The sequence below is a fragment of the Crocodylus siamensis genome, chromosome 1 (genome assembly GCF_052110815.1).
Source record: "Crocodylus siamensis isolate JL-2025a chromosome 1, ASM5211081v1, whole genome shotgun sequence".
NCBI lineage: Eukaryota > Metazoa > Chordata > Crocodylia > Crocodylidae > Crocodylus > Crocodylus siamensis.
The window spans coordinates 393498834-393516379 of record NC_143395.1 but is presented as its reverse complement, the minus strand read 5'-3'; the positions used below and the strand labels follow the sequence as shown (position 1 = coordinate 393516379).

Genomic DNA, 17546 nt, shown 5'->3' with positions numbered 1-17546 from the left:
TACTGTTTGTTGTTTTACTTGTGCATCTCGTACAACTCAGTGGTAGAAGTTGGTCTTTCAGCACAAATGACAGAAGCCCATGCTTTTAGAACTTGACATGCATGGTTTAATTCCTAGTCCTCAGCAAGATCTTTAGATTAACTCAGAATTACTCACTCTAGATCCGGTTAGAAACTCCCCCGCACATAAGATGTCTTTATTATCAGCTTTTAGGGGTGTTTAAACATGAATTAAAAACCTTTTGTCCTTCTTGGATTCCTTTTCTGAAATTTTACTTTAATCTTCCTGTCTATAGATTCTTTCCTTGGCAGAACAAATTCAGTTCACTGAAGATGTTGAAAATGCCATTAAAGAGCACAATCTACAGCAGATAGAGTTAGAACTCATGGCTAAACTGGAGCATTATACCAGTATAGATACAAGTATGGACGACCCAGGAAGTGGAGGTATAAAAATGATCATAACAGTATACCTTTTTCTAATAAATGTAAAGTATTAAGCATTCCATTCCTCTATTCAGGAAATTACATAGAGCTATCTATAATCACCAGATCTTGGAGGTTTAACATTTTAGGGGATGTCATTGCCCTTCCTTTGGCCACTGCCTTTATTTGTGTTTAATATTATTTTGTAGCTGGAATTTTTCTCTTAATTTTAATATACTTTATTTTTTATTTTCACATTTTTGCAATATTATATATTTACTAAGTAGCATGACTAGGAGTGGGTGAGGGGCAGTTGCCTCAGACACTGATTTAAGAGGGGGGCATCAGAATGGTGGCCCTTGGGGAATTTGTGGCATGACAGGTAAAATCTTCTGCCAGTTGGCACAGCACCACCCTCCCTGCCCAGGAGGCCAAGATTCTTAGTTATGCCTCTATATTTACGTATTATTTCTTACCACAAAATCCAGTTCTACATCCTGTTCTGATTCTGTGGTTGGTTAAACATTGTAACAGGCTACCTAGAAAAGGAATAGGAATTTTTCAAGAGCAGGTTGGACAAGACCAGGTTGGGATGTTTAAGTCAGAGATGATCCTGCCCTGAGCAGAGGGCTGGTGTAGATGACCTGATGCGGTGCCATTCAGCCCTGCTTTTCTACGATCCTTTTCTTCATTTGTTGATTTCTAATCCAGAATTTATTATGGAAGGACTGGGTGGACAGTCCTGGATATGCATGGTATCATGGCAGAGTATTCTGTATAACTATTTAGGTTTGAGCTCAGGTGTTCCTTCTGGACTATATTATAATTTGATTCTGGAATTATCTCTAGGTACATTTGATACTACAAAGTTAAAAAACACCAATCTGATCTGGTAAATACTAATAGAAGGAATTATTAATGACTAAGAACTAATTATGATTTGTGTAGTAATTTCCTATCTCTGAGAGGGACAGTAATTCATGTGAGCTATATCTCTTAGTGGACCAACTGCATGGTTGGGATAGACTAGTGGTTTACAACCTGTGGTCTGTGGACCCATGGGGATCTGCAGACTATATGTAAGGGGTATATGGAAGATGATTCTGATCAGTCAAAAGTATATGAATACCTGCACTTACCATTCAAAGGGGTGTGCACCTCCATTCAAAATTTCTAAAGGGGTCCTCACCTCCCTTCAGAATTTTTTAGGGGTCCACAAATGAAAAAATGTTTGAAAACCACGAGGATAGACTGTTACAATAGACACAGAGCCTTTTTACACATTGCATTTTGAGCTGCTTAAATGTTGATAGGTGTTAGTGCTAGCTCGAGTTTAGCGCAGTCACACCTCAAGGCTAAAGACCTTCTCTGACTGTCCCCCTCCTGCACAGCTATGACTTGTTGCTAGAGGGCTGGAAAGCAGGGGTCAGACTAGGAGCTTGAACTGAGTTGCCACTACAGGACTGGTGAGCCAGGACAGGCTTCTATCCCTTGCTTAAGTGGGATTGGTTAGAGGGATGGAAACATGAAACTGGGAGGCAGAGAGTTAATGGGAGGGGGTGGGTAATGAAACGGGAGGTGGAAAGGAAATGAGGGTAGGGGGTATGGTGAAATGAAGGAAGTCAGCCACTGAAGATATAAACAAGTGAAACAAAATATTTACAAAGAGGAAGTACATTTTAAAAAGTCTCATGTTTTAGTGAATTGGGATTTGGGATTGGGGTGTGGGGGTGCTGGTTGTGCTTCCCAGGGTGCCTGGGAGGTGGGAGCAGTGGGGGAAGGCACCTGCAAAAATATCACCTGCAAAAATTCTTATCTCTGTCATTTCCTGGACTATCATGACAACAACATCACTTCAACACTACATATATTTGGGTAGTCTGGTTGTTTAGGCAAGATCCAGAGAGGAATTTTAGGTGCCTCCAACTTTGGCAAATGGCTTCAGGAGAGTGATTCAGAGAAGCGGATACAGTATAGTTGATGGGCAGAGTTAAGTCTTTCCAAAGGTGGAGACCCAGGGCACCTGAGGGGGAAGCTGCAAAGAGGTAGCCAACAGGAAACACTATGCATAAACATATTTCTTAATTCAAACCCCTCTCTGGGACTTAAGGTGAAAGCATGTGATGTTTACCAGTGTGATTTACATTGTCAAGTTCAGTTCCAGAGAGAGGGGCTTTGGGGTCTCCCCTCATAGCTGAGTCTCCTTGTCACTGCCTTAGACAGGCAGGATCCCTCTTGATTGTTTTTAGTTCTGGCTTACAGAGACCAAGCTTCACCGGGATGAGTAGAAAGTGGCTCACCCAGACTGCTCTATAGCTTAGTGATTAGGACACTCTTCTGGGAAGTAAGATATGTGGGTTTGAATTCTGCCAGTCTGAAAATGTGCAGGAAGCAGGCCTCCTTTTTCCAGGACAAGTATTCTAACTATTGAGGCAAAATTCATTGTGTGGGCATCTCCGCATATTTTTTAATTAAAGTGACCCTGGCTGCTGTAATTTGTATGCTCAGTGGTGTTGATATTTTTTTATATATGCTCCGAACACTCCTACTAGATTGGAGCTTTCTGGAAAGTTAGGCAGTGCCTAGATACTCCTCTGCCTCCTACTTGAATTGAATCAAATCTTAGGCAGCAGTGAGATGCCTAGGGAACTTATAGGCTCTGAATGAATTTGGGCACCCAATAAGTTTTGTGGCTGCTGGAATGGAGGTTTTCTGGATTTTGTTTTGGATTTAGGCACCTAAAATACACATAAATCTTGTTTTAAGGAGCCTGATCTAACCTTTTAGTTCTTTCCCTATGGCAACATCTCATTTGTATGTTGATTGCTTTAGATTTTTAATAATGCCTTTTATTTCACTAGAGTAAATGAGATCTTGATTGTAAGAAACAAGATACACTACTTGAAATGTGCTAACATTTAATCTGAACTGTTTCACTGTGTTGCATAATTTTATTTTAATTTATAGAATCTGGAATCCTTGAACTAAAGCTTAAAGCTCTGATTCTTGATATTATTCATAACATTGATGTGGTAAAGCAGCTAAATGAAGTTCAGGTTCATAGTGTTGACGACTGGGCTTGGAAAAAGCAACTCAGATTCTATATGAAGGACAAGAAATGCTATGTTCAAATGGTGGATGCTGAACTGCAGTACACATATGAATATCAGGTCTGGTAGTGTTAGTTCTTTTTTTCTAGCTTCTAAATATGTTGTGAAAACCTTTTTGTTCAAGTACAGTATAACCTCATAAATCTGGCATCCTTGGGACCTAGTACGTGCCAGAAATTTGAAAATTCTGGATTTTTGAAACATAAGGAAAGTGCACATAGCCTTAGGACCATTTTATAGTGTATGCTATTACACTATATACATGACTGAATATTGTTCAAAATAATACCTGTAGGCTGATGAACAAAAACAATGGCAGTTGGAGAAGTTCTGGACTTCCAGAGAAATTTCTGGATTATTGGGAAGCTATTTTTAATGCAATAATGTGGTGTACTCTGTTTTAAAAAAGTGCCAGATTTTTGAGATTTCCACAATTTTAAAAGCCAGATTTATGAGGTTATACTGTATACTGCTTTATCTATAGTTGCTCTCGTGCTGTTTCCCTGTGTTATTGCTTCCATCTTGGGGTGTTATTTTGTAGGAAAGATTGAAAAGTAATGTAGTCATATGTTGCTGGTCTTAAGCTTGCTCCCTTCTACAGTCAAGTGGTAAGGGATCTTGAATGGACAGTAGAAAATGTAAAACACAGCCCAAAGTTCATTGGGGAATGTGAGAACACGTGCATAACATAGATGATGTTTGATAAAGGGGAGATCTGAAGTCCCTGTGTAATAAGGCTCCCCTGATAACCTGTACCTCCCATGGAGAGGAAGAGAGAGAAGTGAGATAAAGGCTATTCCAAAGAGTATCTCCTTTGATTTATTGTTTATAAAACCATTGTGGAAATTCTGATGTATCACTGTAGAATCAATTATGTATCTTGTCTATAAGGGAAGGTGGATAAGCACATATCACCCATTTCTTTTAAACCAATAAAATTCCGTCTTGCTGCTTTAATCCCTCCCATGTGGCTGTTCATTTACCTATGCATCTTGATCAAACTTCTTATCTTCTATAACCCATGATATTAAAGTTTTAAGTTTAACAAATGACTTACATGGCTTTAATGACGAAGTGCTTAGTATATGGTTATGGTTTTTACTTCCTCATTTTTGACACTTCTAGGTAAAATGCTGAACTAGGGGCAGATAAGGATAAGTAATCAGAAATAGTGACTATTTTGAATAGAATAAAATATTTTATAAACACTTTTGAAGAAATTATCTTTTTGATTATGGGAGTGGAATGTTTGTTGAAGCTAAAGGGAGAGAGAATGTGCCAGTTGTTTTTCTTTTATAACTTTTTTCTTTGGGCCATGAAAGATTGAATCTTGATTTTTCTAGTATTTCTAGAGGATATTTTGTGAATGTTAAATGATGAAAAAACTATGCAGTGACATGTATAATTCTCATACTTGAGCCATGAGTAATTTGGACTTCCTTGTGTTATCTCTACTAGGTATAATTATTAGATATAATATTGAATTACAGACCTTATTACTGTACATTAATCCATACAATATATTTTCTTTCTTCAGGGGAATTCTCCAAAACTTGTTTATACACCTCTGACAGATAAGTGCTATTTAACTCTTACCCAAGCTATGAAGATAGGCCTTGGAGGAAATCCCTATGGCCCAGCTGGAACTGGAAAAACAGAATCAGTAAAGGCCTTGGGAGGACTTCTTGGAAGACAAGTTTTAATCTTTAATTGTGATGAGGTGGGGTAATATTAATCTTTAGGAGATAAGTATCTTTTACAATCTGGAGTTTATAGAACAGTTTAAAATATTCTTGTGTATAATTTATCAGTATTTTTCTGTCTAGTAGATATTTTGGGACATTAACAATAACTGAATAGCAAAAGAATCTTTACTAATTGCTTTCCTGGCATTTAGCAGACTACTAATTTTCTTCTTTTATTTCAAGGGCATTGATGTGAAGTCAATGGGCCGTATATTTGTCGGTTTGGTGAAGTGTGGTGCTTGGGGATGTTTTGATGAGTTCAATAGGCTGGAGGAGGCAGTATTGTCTGCAGTATCCATGCAAATTCAGACCATTCAGCATGCACTGAAAAAACATAGTCCTGTATGTGAACTGCTTGGCAAAGAGGTACAGTACAAAATGTTCTTTTTTGCAGAAAACTATTCATGTGCTATAACTAAGAGCAAATGTCTTTTAAGCGCCCTGTGAGCCCTCATACTATTAAGAAGTATATCATTTTTAGATCCAACATATAAGTCCATTGTGCACAAGGTGCATCTCTTGCCCAGTGTTTCTAATAGGGTTGTGTAATAACCTAACTACCTAAGTTATATCAAACCTGAAGTACATAATGCTAAATATACCAGCCTTGTTACAATATATTGATTTTATTGCCAGGTTGAAATGGATCATAATTCTGGAATTTTTATCACTATGAATCCTGCTGGAAAAGGTTATGGAGGAAGACAGAAACTACCAGATAACCTCAAACAACTTTTTAGGCCTGTTGCTATGACTCGTCCAGACAATGAACTCATTGCAGAAGTGATTCTGTATTCGGAAGGTTTTAAAGATGCTAAAACACTTGGCAGAAAATTAGTGGCTATTTTTAATTTAGCCAGGTAATCTTATTTTAAAGCATTCTTTAGGGGTTTTTTGTTTTCTTTTGGTTCTGCTGGTTCTGTTTGTTGTTTATACAGACTTTTTTTCTTATGCTGTGTTTAATACTACCTTTTATGATTATGTCTTGAAACTTGTTTTTTATTTCAGTTAATAAACTAATGAAATAAGATGCATATAAAGCACAAGCTTTTTATGATCAGCATCTGTTAAAGTTAACTTAAGCTGCCATGTTTTATATTTTAATGAGAATACAGCTAATATCCACATAACCACAGCGGTTATTTTTTATATTCATGCATATTACAGAAACCAAAACTGTGAATTACTATAAACTCTATTGTTATTTGTTGTTTTTCTTATTAACAACTAAAACAGTAACAATAATAACTATACTAGCTATTGAGTTCACTGCTTATCTGATTGTTGGGAAAGATATATTCAAGTATATTTCTGAATCCTATGAAAAAGTATTACCATATTTATCTGAATCCAGACAACCTGGAATTTAAGATGACCCCTCAATAATTAGATTCTATGCATGGAAAATTTATAAATTAGTTATAATTTTCTTTTATACAACTTAATTATTGGAGGTCATCTTGAATTCATCATCCCCTTCCCCCACTCTGCCATTGCTGCAGTGGCAGGCAGAGAGGCAGGACAAAAGCAGGTGGTGGGGGAATAAGCAGGGGACAGGCAGTGGGGGGATTCAAGCTGCTTGACCCTGCCCCTTGACTCCTCACACCTTGCCGCCGGTTCACCCTTACCCCTTGCCCTGTTCCTTCCTGTGCTGTCAGTGTTTGTGGACCAGGCTGGGGCTGGAGCAGACATGTGCCCCATGCTTCTGTGGGGATGGAGCCTACTGGAGTTGTAAGCATGCATAAGTGGCAAGTAGGGTGGGGGGCTCAAGACTGCAGTCATGCCCAAGATTGCAGGGGGGTCAGCCAGGAGGAGCAGAGGAGGCGGGGTGGGGGGTGAGGAGGCAGAGGCAGTGGGGAAGGGTTAGGTAGCCAGCAGATGTACCCCTGGCCCTGGCCCTGGCCCTGGCTCTGACCCTGTAGCCAGAATCAGAGCAACTGCCTGCCCCTGCTATCACCTCATACTGAAATCCAAAAAACCAGGCTTCCTCCCCATATTAAATGGGGAAATAAACTTTGTCTTGTGTTTGAGTAAGTAGAAAATGTAATATCTCTGGTTTTTGTTAAATATATGTGTAAATTCCAGATTTGTCATTCAAAGTTTATGACATCATTAATGTTTTTTTTTTTAATTTAGGGAGCTTCTAACACCCCAACAGCACTATGATTGGGGTTTAAGAGCACTGAAGACTGCTTTGAGGGGATGTGGTAATCTCCTTCGTCACCTGAAGAGGAATGGGATAAAGGAAATAAGTAAGATTTGATTATGTCAAGGATTTGTCCATATTTGATTAGTCAGGGCACAATATGGAAATAAATATTAGTAATTTTCATGTTTTTTCAAGTACAAGAAAGTCATGTCCTGGATCCATAGGAAACCTGATTATTCAAAAGAAATATAAGTCTTTGTGAAACCCCTTCCTAATCGTAGATTCATCTTTAGAGACCAGAGTGACTATTGTCTCAGTAAAGTCCATAAAATAATGAATGGTGTGCAGAAAGAAAATAGAGATGTACAGTTTTCCAGCTTTCACAATATCAGAACTAGGGGACATAATGGGCAATTATTTGGAAGCAGGTTTGAAACTAACGGAAGGAAGTTTTTCCACACAGTGGAAAGTGGCAGTGGTCACCAACTGGTCGATCCTGGGCTGGGGTGACGGGGACTGAGCATGTGATGGCATGCATGCGACCCTGCCCCCTCCCCCCCCCCCAGCCCAGCATGTCAGTTGGTGGGAAAGGGAAGGGGCTGGAGCCAGATTGAAGCCCTCCACTGTGAGGGGCTGAGTGCAAGAGCAACACTGTGATTGGGGCCACAGCTGGGTGGGTGGTGGGAGGATCAAGCCCGAACAGCTCATCCAGGGGTGGGAGAGGTGGACCCTAGCGGAGGTTCTGGAGGGCATGTGACCCCTATCTGTGCTCAGTGGAGGCAGCTGCTGCTGTAGGCTGGGCTCTGTGCCCTGAGCCCTGCTGCAGCTGCTGCTGCCCAAGGAGTGGCCCAACGCCACATGCATCTGGATGCTTCTGGGCCAGCTGCAGTAGGGCTCCAGGTGCAAAGCCCAACCCGCAGCAGGAGCTGCCTCCACCATGCACAGATTGGGGGACATGTGCCCCCCCAAACACCAAACACGAGGCAGTATGGGCAGCTGCAGCAGCAGTCAGGGAGGTAGTTGGATCTGGAGCAGGGGCAGGCCTTGCACAGCTGGGGCAGGGCAGGATGGAGCCACAAGCAGCTCATCCAGCTGTGGGGGGCATTCACCCTGGCAGGTATGCCCCCAGAATTGTGCGGGGTGGGGTGGCACAGGCTGCGGCTGCCAGCTGGGTCTGGGCTGTTCGTGGTGGAGGATGCTGCTGTGCTGTGTTTGGGCCAGGCGGCAGAGGCCTCCCATGCCCTCCCGGGGTGAGTGTCCCCCTTCCCTGACCCCCAGATGAGCCACTCGTGGCTCTGTCCCATCCCACCCTGGCTGTGAAAGGTCTGTCTGTGCTCCAGCCCTACTCCCTCCCTCACTGCCATTGGGGTGGGGAAGATCAAGGCCCCAGTGGGGAGGGAGGGAGTGGGGCTGGGACTGGGGCCTCAATCTGTCCTGCCCCCCCGACGGCCCTTTCCTCTTCCCCCTCTCCCCCTCACAGACTTACCTGCTGGGCAGGGGGGAGGGAGTGTGGTGGCAGCACTGGCACAGGGTAGATCTTGGGTTCCAAAAGTGATCTCTGACTTAAAAAGGTTGGAGGCCACTTACTTAATGGACTATATTGCTAAGATATTGTAGAGGGTGACATTTTAACCAGGTTCAAAAGAGGACTAGACAAATTCATGGAGGATAGTCTGTCAATATGTAATAAACATTAAAATTGTGTATGCAAGGTCCAAAGTATAACTTCCTAGCCCTCTAACTACTGGAATATGTATGGGAAGAGAGGCAAGGGACAGATCAATAATGGATAAGTTCTGCATAAATACTCTTCTCTTTAACAACCTCTTCCAGCCACTGTGAGATGTAGAGAAATGGGCTGGGTCTATGATTTGAATCAATGGCCATGTCTACATGAGACATTTACTTTGCAGTAGCTTGTTAATACTGCACAGTAGTGTCACCGGGTGTGAATTGTGATGCAACACTACTGCTCAGTAGTAACAAGCTACTGAGCAGTAAGTGTCAGTAGGCAACTGTGCCAGGATTCTACTGCGCAGTAATGCTGGTTACTTTGCAGTCATTTAGTATTTGGTTATGATGTTTTAAAAAAAATTAATTTACTTAAAAATTGCCGGTGATAGAGAACTTGGTAAGCTGTTTTAGTTTAGAAATTAAGTTCATAAATCAAACTAACTAAAATTAATAATTTATAGAACCTCAAGGTTTTTAATGTGCAGAGTTGACAGGGTGCAAATAGCTCATCTAGTTGAAACGCTACTATTTTTGAACAAACATACATGATTCTGATTAAATATTATTAACATATACAGTAAAGAGATGCTACTCCTCAAGTCACCTCAGTATAGGTTGGTGGGTACAGACACTGCTATTTATAGTAGTTTAATGGATCATAATATTGTGTATTTCAAGAAAACTGTTATTGAGTTTGTGGTTATTTTTCTCTCTGCATGTGAGAGAATTTAGAGTGGCTGAGGAGTTTATATCTTAGGGTTGTGGGTTTTTTTAGTTTAAGAAATAACAGGTTTGCTTTGTCTGTTTTTTGTAAGTAGTTAGAGACAACCCTATTTTTCTGATTCCATTTTAGTGGGTTGCTGTAAAGCAAATAGCTAACAACTCATAAACAACTTCAGGAATTGATCTGTCTGTCAAAAAGATACCAATAGCATATTTTAGGGCACATTCTAGTTGGCTGTTATCTGGTCAGTCAGAATAGAGATTATTTCATGTTAGAGCTTCTAAAAATTCCCAGATAAAGTTCCATCTGGCACACACTATATTATTTTCAAGCATTCAGTTGCCATCCCAAAAGCCACAGTAGGTAGAGTTCATTTCTGCTTTAGAGTAGAGAAGTTATAGCTATAATTATTTGTACTTCTCTTCCTTTGTCTTTAGTAATTTAAGAAACTTCCATCAGAAGCAGATACCAGCTTCTAGGTACCATACCATACTGTTGTACTGCTAATTAGCAATTTAATGTAATCCTTTTGAATGACAAAAATCATCAAATTGTTTTGGCAATTTGACTTAAGGTTATGATATCCCAGCAACGGAAATAAGTTAGATTGTTTTTCTGCAGTTAATGAAAGCCATATTGTGGTCCAGGCTTTGCGGCTCAATACCATGTCGAAGCTTACATTTGCAGACTGTGCACGGTTTGATGCATTAGTTAAAGATGTCTTCCCTGGCATTGACTTTAAGGATGTGGAATATGCTGAATTGGTCACAGGTTTGCAACAAGTCTTTAAAGAAGCCAATATGGAAATCATAAACACCCAGGTAAATGTGAAATGTAGCGATAGATCTGGTCTAGCTACTCTGAGCTGGGAGTTTAAATATATCTTGCAGTGATAATCTTTCATTTAGATTTTTATATTCAAGCTTGTAAAAAAATCTGATTTTGCCTAAAACAACTGAAAGCCAAAATGTAATTAAATGCATATAAAAAGTACATGTTTGTGCTCACAGAGAGGCAGACCTCCTGCATAAGTGCAGGATAAGTCTTATTTTAATCTATGTGAATGTCTGCATAGTTTAGCAATATCTTGGTTTATTCTAATATGTGAAAATTTCCAGCAGTAATAACAGAAATTGTTTAGCTAAAATATTTTTTTTGGAAGAAACTGAATTCCTAATGGTACTTACTTTATTTATTTTACATTTATAAATGCTATTTATTTTGAGGTAAACTTAGACTTTATGTATGAAAATTCTCTAATATCCCAGTCAAAACAGAGAGAGGGAATTAGGTATGTTAGTCTGGAGTAGTAGCATTTTATTTCAATCAGTAGGTCAGTGTAAAGACTGAACTGTCAGAACCAGATATTCTTGAATAGAGTGATTTTTACATTTTTTGCACCTTCAGTTAGGAGGTTACTGGATGCCAAATCAAACAAGAATGTGTGAAGAGAAGTTTTAGAGAATAAGTTTGGGAACAACAGAAGTGCTGTTAACCTCATGTAACTATTATTTCTTTTTTGCAAGATCAAGAAGGCCTTGGAATTATATGAACAGCTACGTCAGAGAATGGGAGTAGTTATTGTAGGTCCAAGTGGTGCAGGCAAATCAACTCTTTGGAGAATGTTAAGGTCAGCACTTGGTAAAATTGGCAAAGTTGTGAAACAGTATACCATGAATCCCAAAGCCATGCCTCGGCATCAGTTATTAGGCCACATTGACATGGATACCAGGGAGTGGTCTGATGGTGTGCTTACAAATAGTGCTCGACAAGTGGTACGAGAACCACAAGGTATGTGTCTGGAGAAGCATATATGTCATTATGTTTATCTTACTGAAATAAGTTGTTTTATTCATTTATATTTTGACAATATACTTGCTTGAAATTGGGACAAGTGTGAAGTCTTATGTGTAGTACCATTGTGAAGAATGTTGATTTGTAATTACTCAGTTGGTTTCATAGTTTCATAGTTTCATAGTAGCTAGAGTCGGAAGGGACCTAGGTAGATCATCTAGTCCGACCCCCTGCCTTGGCAGGAAAGAGCACCGGGGTCAGATGACCCCGGCAAGGTGCTCATCTAACTTCCTTTTAAAAATCCCCAGGCTAGGAGCCTGCACCACTTCCCCTGGAAGCTGGTTCCAGGCCCTAGCCGCCCTGACTGTGAAGTAGCGCCTCCTAATATCTAATCTAAACTTACCCTCCGCCAGCTTGTGACCGTTATTCCTGGTCACTCCTGGCAGCGCACGGGGGAACAGGGACTCCCCCAATACCTGCTGATCCCCCCTGACCAGTTTGTAGCAGGCCACAAGGTCCCCCCTTAACCTTCTCTTGTGGAGGCTAAACAGGTTCAGGTCCCGTAGCCTCTCCTCATAAGGCCTGCCCTGCTGACCCTTGATCATACGAGTGGCCCTCCTCTGAACTCTTTCCATATCGTCCACGTCCCTCTTGAAGTGTGGCGCCCAGAACTGGACGCAGTACTCCAGCTGCGGCCTGACCAGTGCCGCATAGAGGGGGAGGATCACCTCCCTGGACCTGCTCGAGATGCATCTGTGGATGCATGACAGGGTACGGTTGGCCTTCTTGACTGCCTCCCCACACTGCCGGCCCATGTTCATTGTGGAGTCAATGACGACTCCAAGATCCTTTTCCGTCTCCGTGCTGGCAAGAGGGGAGTTCCCCAACCTGTAAGTGTGGTGCCGGTTCTTCCTCCCCATGTGCAACACCTTGCACTTATCAGTGTTAAACCCCATCCTATTCTCATCCGCCCACCGTTGCAACCTGTCAAGGTCAGCTTGTAGCCTATTGCACCCTTCTAGTGCACCCACATCCCCCCACATCTTAGTGTCATCAGCAAACTTGAACAGGGTGCTTTCTACCCCGTCATCCAAGTCACTGATGAAGATGTTGAACAGTGCGGGCCCGAGGACCGAGCCCTGCGGAACCCCACTGCCCACGTCCTTCCAGGTCGAGAAGAACCTATCCACTACCACCCTCTGGGTGCGGCCCTCCAACCAGTTGGCGACCCATTTGACCGTGTGGGCATCGACACCACAGTCTCCCAGCTTTTTGATGAGGACAGGGTGAGAGACAGTGTCGAAAGCCTTCCGGAAGTCCAGAAAGACTACATCCACAGCAACCCCTGCGTCTAATGATTTGGTGACCTGATCGTAAAAGGCCACCAGGTTGGTCTGACAAGACCTGCCACTGATGAACCCATGTTGGTTGCCCCTGAGCATGCATTCCCCCGCCAGGCCCTCCTGGATGTGTGCCAGGATAATTTTTTCAAAGAGCTTACCCGGGATTGAGGATTGGTGTATTAAAATAAATGATATGAAAATATATATTGCAAAGGTGAGCAGTATAAGGAATATTTAAACTTGTCATATATAAAGTACGTGAAGTTTAATACCACAGAAACCAAAAAAAGTCAGAATTTTTATGTGGAATCATTTTCCTAAATAATTGCCATTTATTTACTTGTTCATTTTTCCTTTTTGTAAATAGATATTAATTCATGGATAATCTGTGATGGTGATATTGACCCTGAGTGGATTGAGTCTTTGAATTCTGTTCTGGATGACAATCGATTATTGACTATGCCCAGTGGGGAGAGAATTCAGTTTGGCCCAAATGTTAATTTTATATTTGAAACTCATGATCTGAGCTGTGCCTCTCCTGCCACAATATCTCGAATGGGAATGATCTTTCTTAGGTGAGACACCATAGAATTCAAAATGTACATGCTATATTTTCATGATTTCATAGTTGTTAGGGGCTGGAAGGGACCTTACAGATCATTGGGTCCAGCCCCATTCCACTTTGGCAGGAAAGACTGATGGGGTCAGATGATCCCAGCAAGGTGTGTGTCAAGATGTTTTTTGAAAGTGGCCTGGGTGGGTGACTCTGCCAACTCTGGGGGCAGCCTGTTCCAAACCCTCAGTACTTCACTTGTAAAGAAGTTTTTCCTTATGTCCAGAAGCATTTTCATTCAGATTCGCTGTGAAAAATTAGTGTATGCCTTTTGTTTTTTTTGGTTTTTTACATCTTAAGCAACAGTCTGATCCTTTTAGTGTTTCAGCAATATTTCATAGATTTCATAAGACATTTGGGCTGGAAGGGACCCAGGAGGATCATCGAATCCAGCCCCCTGCCCCATGGCAGGAAGTCAGCAGGGATCATAGGATCCCAGCAAGATAAACATCCAAATGTGTCTCAAAGGCATTCAGAGTGGGTGCTTGAACTGCCTCTGGTGGCAGTCTATTCCAAACCTTGGGGGCTCAGACAGTAAAGAAGTTCTTCCTTACGTCCAGCCTGAATCGGTCGTGATGGAGTTTGTGACCATTCGATCTTATCTCTTGGGGCACTCTGGTGAACAGACGTTCCCCCAGATCCTGATGAGCATCTCTGATGAACTTACAGGTGGCCATCAGATCACATCTGAGCCTGCGGTTTTCTAGGCTTAAGAGTCCCATGGCTCTCAGACTCTTGCCATAAGGTCTGTTTTCCTGACCTCTGATCATGCGCGTGGCTCTTCTCTGGACTCTCTCAAGCTTCTCCACATCCTTTTTGAATTGTGGGGCCCTAAACTGGGCGCAGTATTCCAGCTGCAGCCTCAGCAAAGCCGAGTACAAGGGGAGAATGATGTTCTGGGATTTGCTTGAGAAGCAGCTATGGATGCAAGCCAGCATTTTGGCTGCTTTACTAGCTGCAGCATTGCATTGAAGGCTCATGTTTATCTTGTGGTCAATGATGACTCCCAAGTCTCTTTCTTCCGTAGTGCTAGCCAGTGTAGCACTGTCGAGCCTATAAGGATGCTGCAGGTTTTCCTCCCAAGGTGGAGAACCTTGCATTTTTCGGTGTTAAACACCATCAGGTTCTTGTCCTCCCATTTGCTGAGTCTGTCCAGGTCAGCCTGGATCGCCTTCCTGTCTTCAAGTGTGGATGCTTTGCTCCAGAGTTTGGTGTCGTCGTCAAACTTGGCCAGACCGCTTCTGACTCCAGTGTCCACAGCATTAAGGAAGCGGACTGGCCAAGTTTGACAGGACTGGAAAGAGCCTTGGGGGGACCCCACTGGTCACAGGGCACCGTGACAATAGACTTCTGTTAAATTATCATCCTCTGGGTCTGACCATGGAACCAATTTCCCAGCCAGCAAATCGTGGTGGACCCAAGGCCACAATTGGCCAGTTTCGCCAAAAGGTGATTATGGGATACCAGATCGAAGGCTTTTTTGAAGTCAAGATATATGATATCAATCTCTTCTCCTTTGTCCAGGTGATAGGTCACCTGGTTGTAAAAGGAAATGAGATTGGTCAAGCAAGACCTACCCGCAACAAACCCGTGCTGGCTATCCTTCAGGATGTTGGCATCGGCCAGTCCATTAAGTATGGCCTCTTTAATGAACTTTTATAAGATCTTCCCTGGGATAGAAGTCAAGCTGATGGGCCTATAGTTAGCTGGATCCAGTTTCCTCCCTTTCTTGAAGATAGGCACCACACTAGCCTTCTTCCAGTCTTCGGGCATTACACCAGAGCGCCAGGAGTTCTCAAAGATCCGTGCCAGAGGCTGGGCTATGACGCTCGCCAGCTCCTTGAGTACCCTGGGGTGTAGATTGCCAGGGCCGGCTGACTTGAAGGTATCCAGCCTCTCTAGGTGTGCTGTGCTTTCTTTCCTCTGAGATGGAACAGAATTAGCTTGTGCATTGAGGACTGCTCCCTTGAGGAGCAACCACTCTTCCTGAACTCCCCTCCCGGTGGGGTTGTGGTCCTTTAGGGCCTGACTGACAAACCTCCTGAATTTATCAAATTCAGCTTTCCTGAAGTCAAGGACTTCCATGTTGCTGACTGACTTGCCAGCTTTATGGCAGATGGTGAGGGTGATTAGCTCATGGTCGCTGTCACCCAGCTTCCCATCAATCACTAGGTCACCGATTAGGTCATCCCTAGTTGCCAGTACCAGGTTGAGCAATGCTTTACCTCTCATTGACCCATAGACTTCTTGAGTCAGGTAGAGGTCATCCATGCATGATAGGAAGCTTTGTAACTTCTTGGATTTTGCTAAGTGATCCTCCCACGAGATGTCCGGGTAGTTGAAGTCACCCATGACAACATGGTCCTGGAGCATGAGGCCTCAGCCAGTTCCTGGGTGAACTCCTGGTCAAGCTCTTGAGTTTGGGTGGGAGGTCTGTAATAGACTCCCACCGTTGTGTCCCCTGTGCCGTGTTCCCCCGGATTTTAATCTAGAGGGTCTCCAGTCATCCACCCTGGTCGCCAATATCAGCTTGCAGGGATGCTTAGCTTTCCTTAACATAGAGAGCTACACCCTGCCCCTTTTATCTACTTGATCTCTCCTGAACAAGGTATAGCTGTCTATACCTGGGGTCCAGTCCTCCGTTATCCTTATGATGTCATAATTATTTGTGTTAAGCAGGAGGATGAGGTCCTCCTGCTTATTCCCCAAGCTCCTGGCATTTGTGTACAGGCAGGCAAGTGTCCCCTTGGGGACTCTTGCCTTGCCCACAGATAGTACCGGGGCTGGGGCAGGGGTGGGCTCCTTTAAGTGCCTTGGCCTGCTGGCTTTGCAAGGGTTGCTCAGTGGCCAGCAGTGGCAGTAGTCCCCTCATCCCCCAGCGGGCTTAGTTTAAAGCCTGGTGGAGCAGGTCAGCCAGTCTGGATGAGAAGAGCCTCCTCTCCAGGGGGGAGAGGTGGAGGCCATCTCTTCCCAGCAGTTTACTGCCTCTCTCACCAAAGAGTGGGCTGTAGTCAGGGAAGTCAAAGCCTTCCCGATGACAGCAGCGCTGCAGTCTTTGATTCACTTCGTGGATCCTTCTTTCCCTCCTCAGCCCATACCCCAAGACTGGGAGGATCAAAGAGAACACCACCTGTGCCCCCAGACCTTTTAGCCCCACTCCCAAATACCTGTAGTGCCTCATGACCTGGCTGGGAGCGCTCTGAGCCCTGTCATTGGTGCCCGCATGAATAAGGAGCACGGGAATAGTGGTCTGTGGGCTGGAGGAGCTTAGGGATCTTCTCCTCAGTGTCTCAGATGCGGGCCCCTGGGAAGCAGCAGACTTCCCGGGCTAAAGGGTCGGGGTGGTAGATTACCCCTTCAGTCCCCCTCAGGATGGAGTCTCCCACAACAAACACTTTACGTTTTGTCTGGGGAGAGCGGGGGCAGTAGCTGCAGTTGAGCCTCTGTTGCTAAGCTTCAGCGGGGCAAGGGCCTTGGTGCGGCGGGCCTTCGGGCCTTTGACCACCTTGGTCCATGCCCCTGGCTGGACAGAGTGGGAGGTCCCGGAGTCCTCCTTTGTCCTGGAGGGAGATGGTGGTCTACCCTCTGGCTCCCGGGGGAGAAGGGCCTGGCAGTAGGAGTCTGTCTCCTGCTCACAGTCCCTGATGGCACGCAGTCTCTGGACTGTGGCCTGGAGCTCCTCCAGCTGGTGCGCTAGAGACCCCAAAAGGGAGCAAACCCCACACAGGGAGGTAGCCATGCTCCCAGGCCCCAGAGCCTGAAAAAGGGACAGGCAGCCCCCACAGCTGAGAGCCAGGGGCTCTGTCTGTGTGGAGCCTGGAATCATGGGCTCCGTCTGGGTGGCTGTTTCTGAGGTGCCAGAGGGGGAGCCGCAAACCTCGAGGGGACCTTCGGGGTGCGGTGAGTGCC

General features: G+C 43.7%; 1 protein-coding gene across 3 annotated transcripts in view; it reads left to right on the top strand.

Annotated features, from left to right (window-relative positions):
* DYNC2H1 (dynein cytoplasmic 2 heavy chain 1) overlaps positions 1 to 17546 on the top strand; it is a 464482-nt gene that overhangs the window by 66139 nt on the left and 380797 nt on the right. For all 3 annotated transcript variants that reach the window (XM_090030141.1, XM_090030133.1, XM_090030125.1), the window contains exons 31-39: positions 296 to 446; positions 3393 to 3595; positions 5073 to 5255; positions 5464 to 5646; positions 5917 to 6140; positions 7417 to 7532; positions 10509 to 10708; positions 11414 to 11678; positions 13392 to 13599. In XM_090030141.1, coding sequence (XP_089886267.1) covers positions 296 to 446; positions 3393 to 3595; positions 5073 to 5255; positions 5464 to 5646; positions 5917 to 6140; positions 7417 to 7532; positions 10509 to 10708; positions 11414 to 11678; positions 13392 to 13599 — 1733 coding nt within the window. The remainder of the gene's footprint in view (positions 1 to 295; positions 447 to 3392; positions 3596 to 5072; positions 5256 to 5463; positions 5647 to 5916; positions 6141 to 7416; positions 7533 to 10508; positions 10709 to 11413; positions 11679 to 13391; positions 13600 to 17546) is intronic.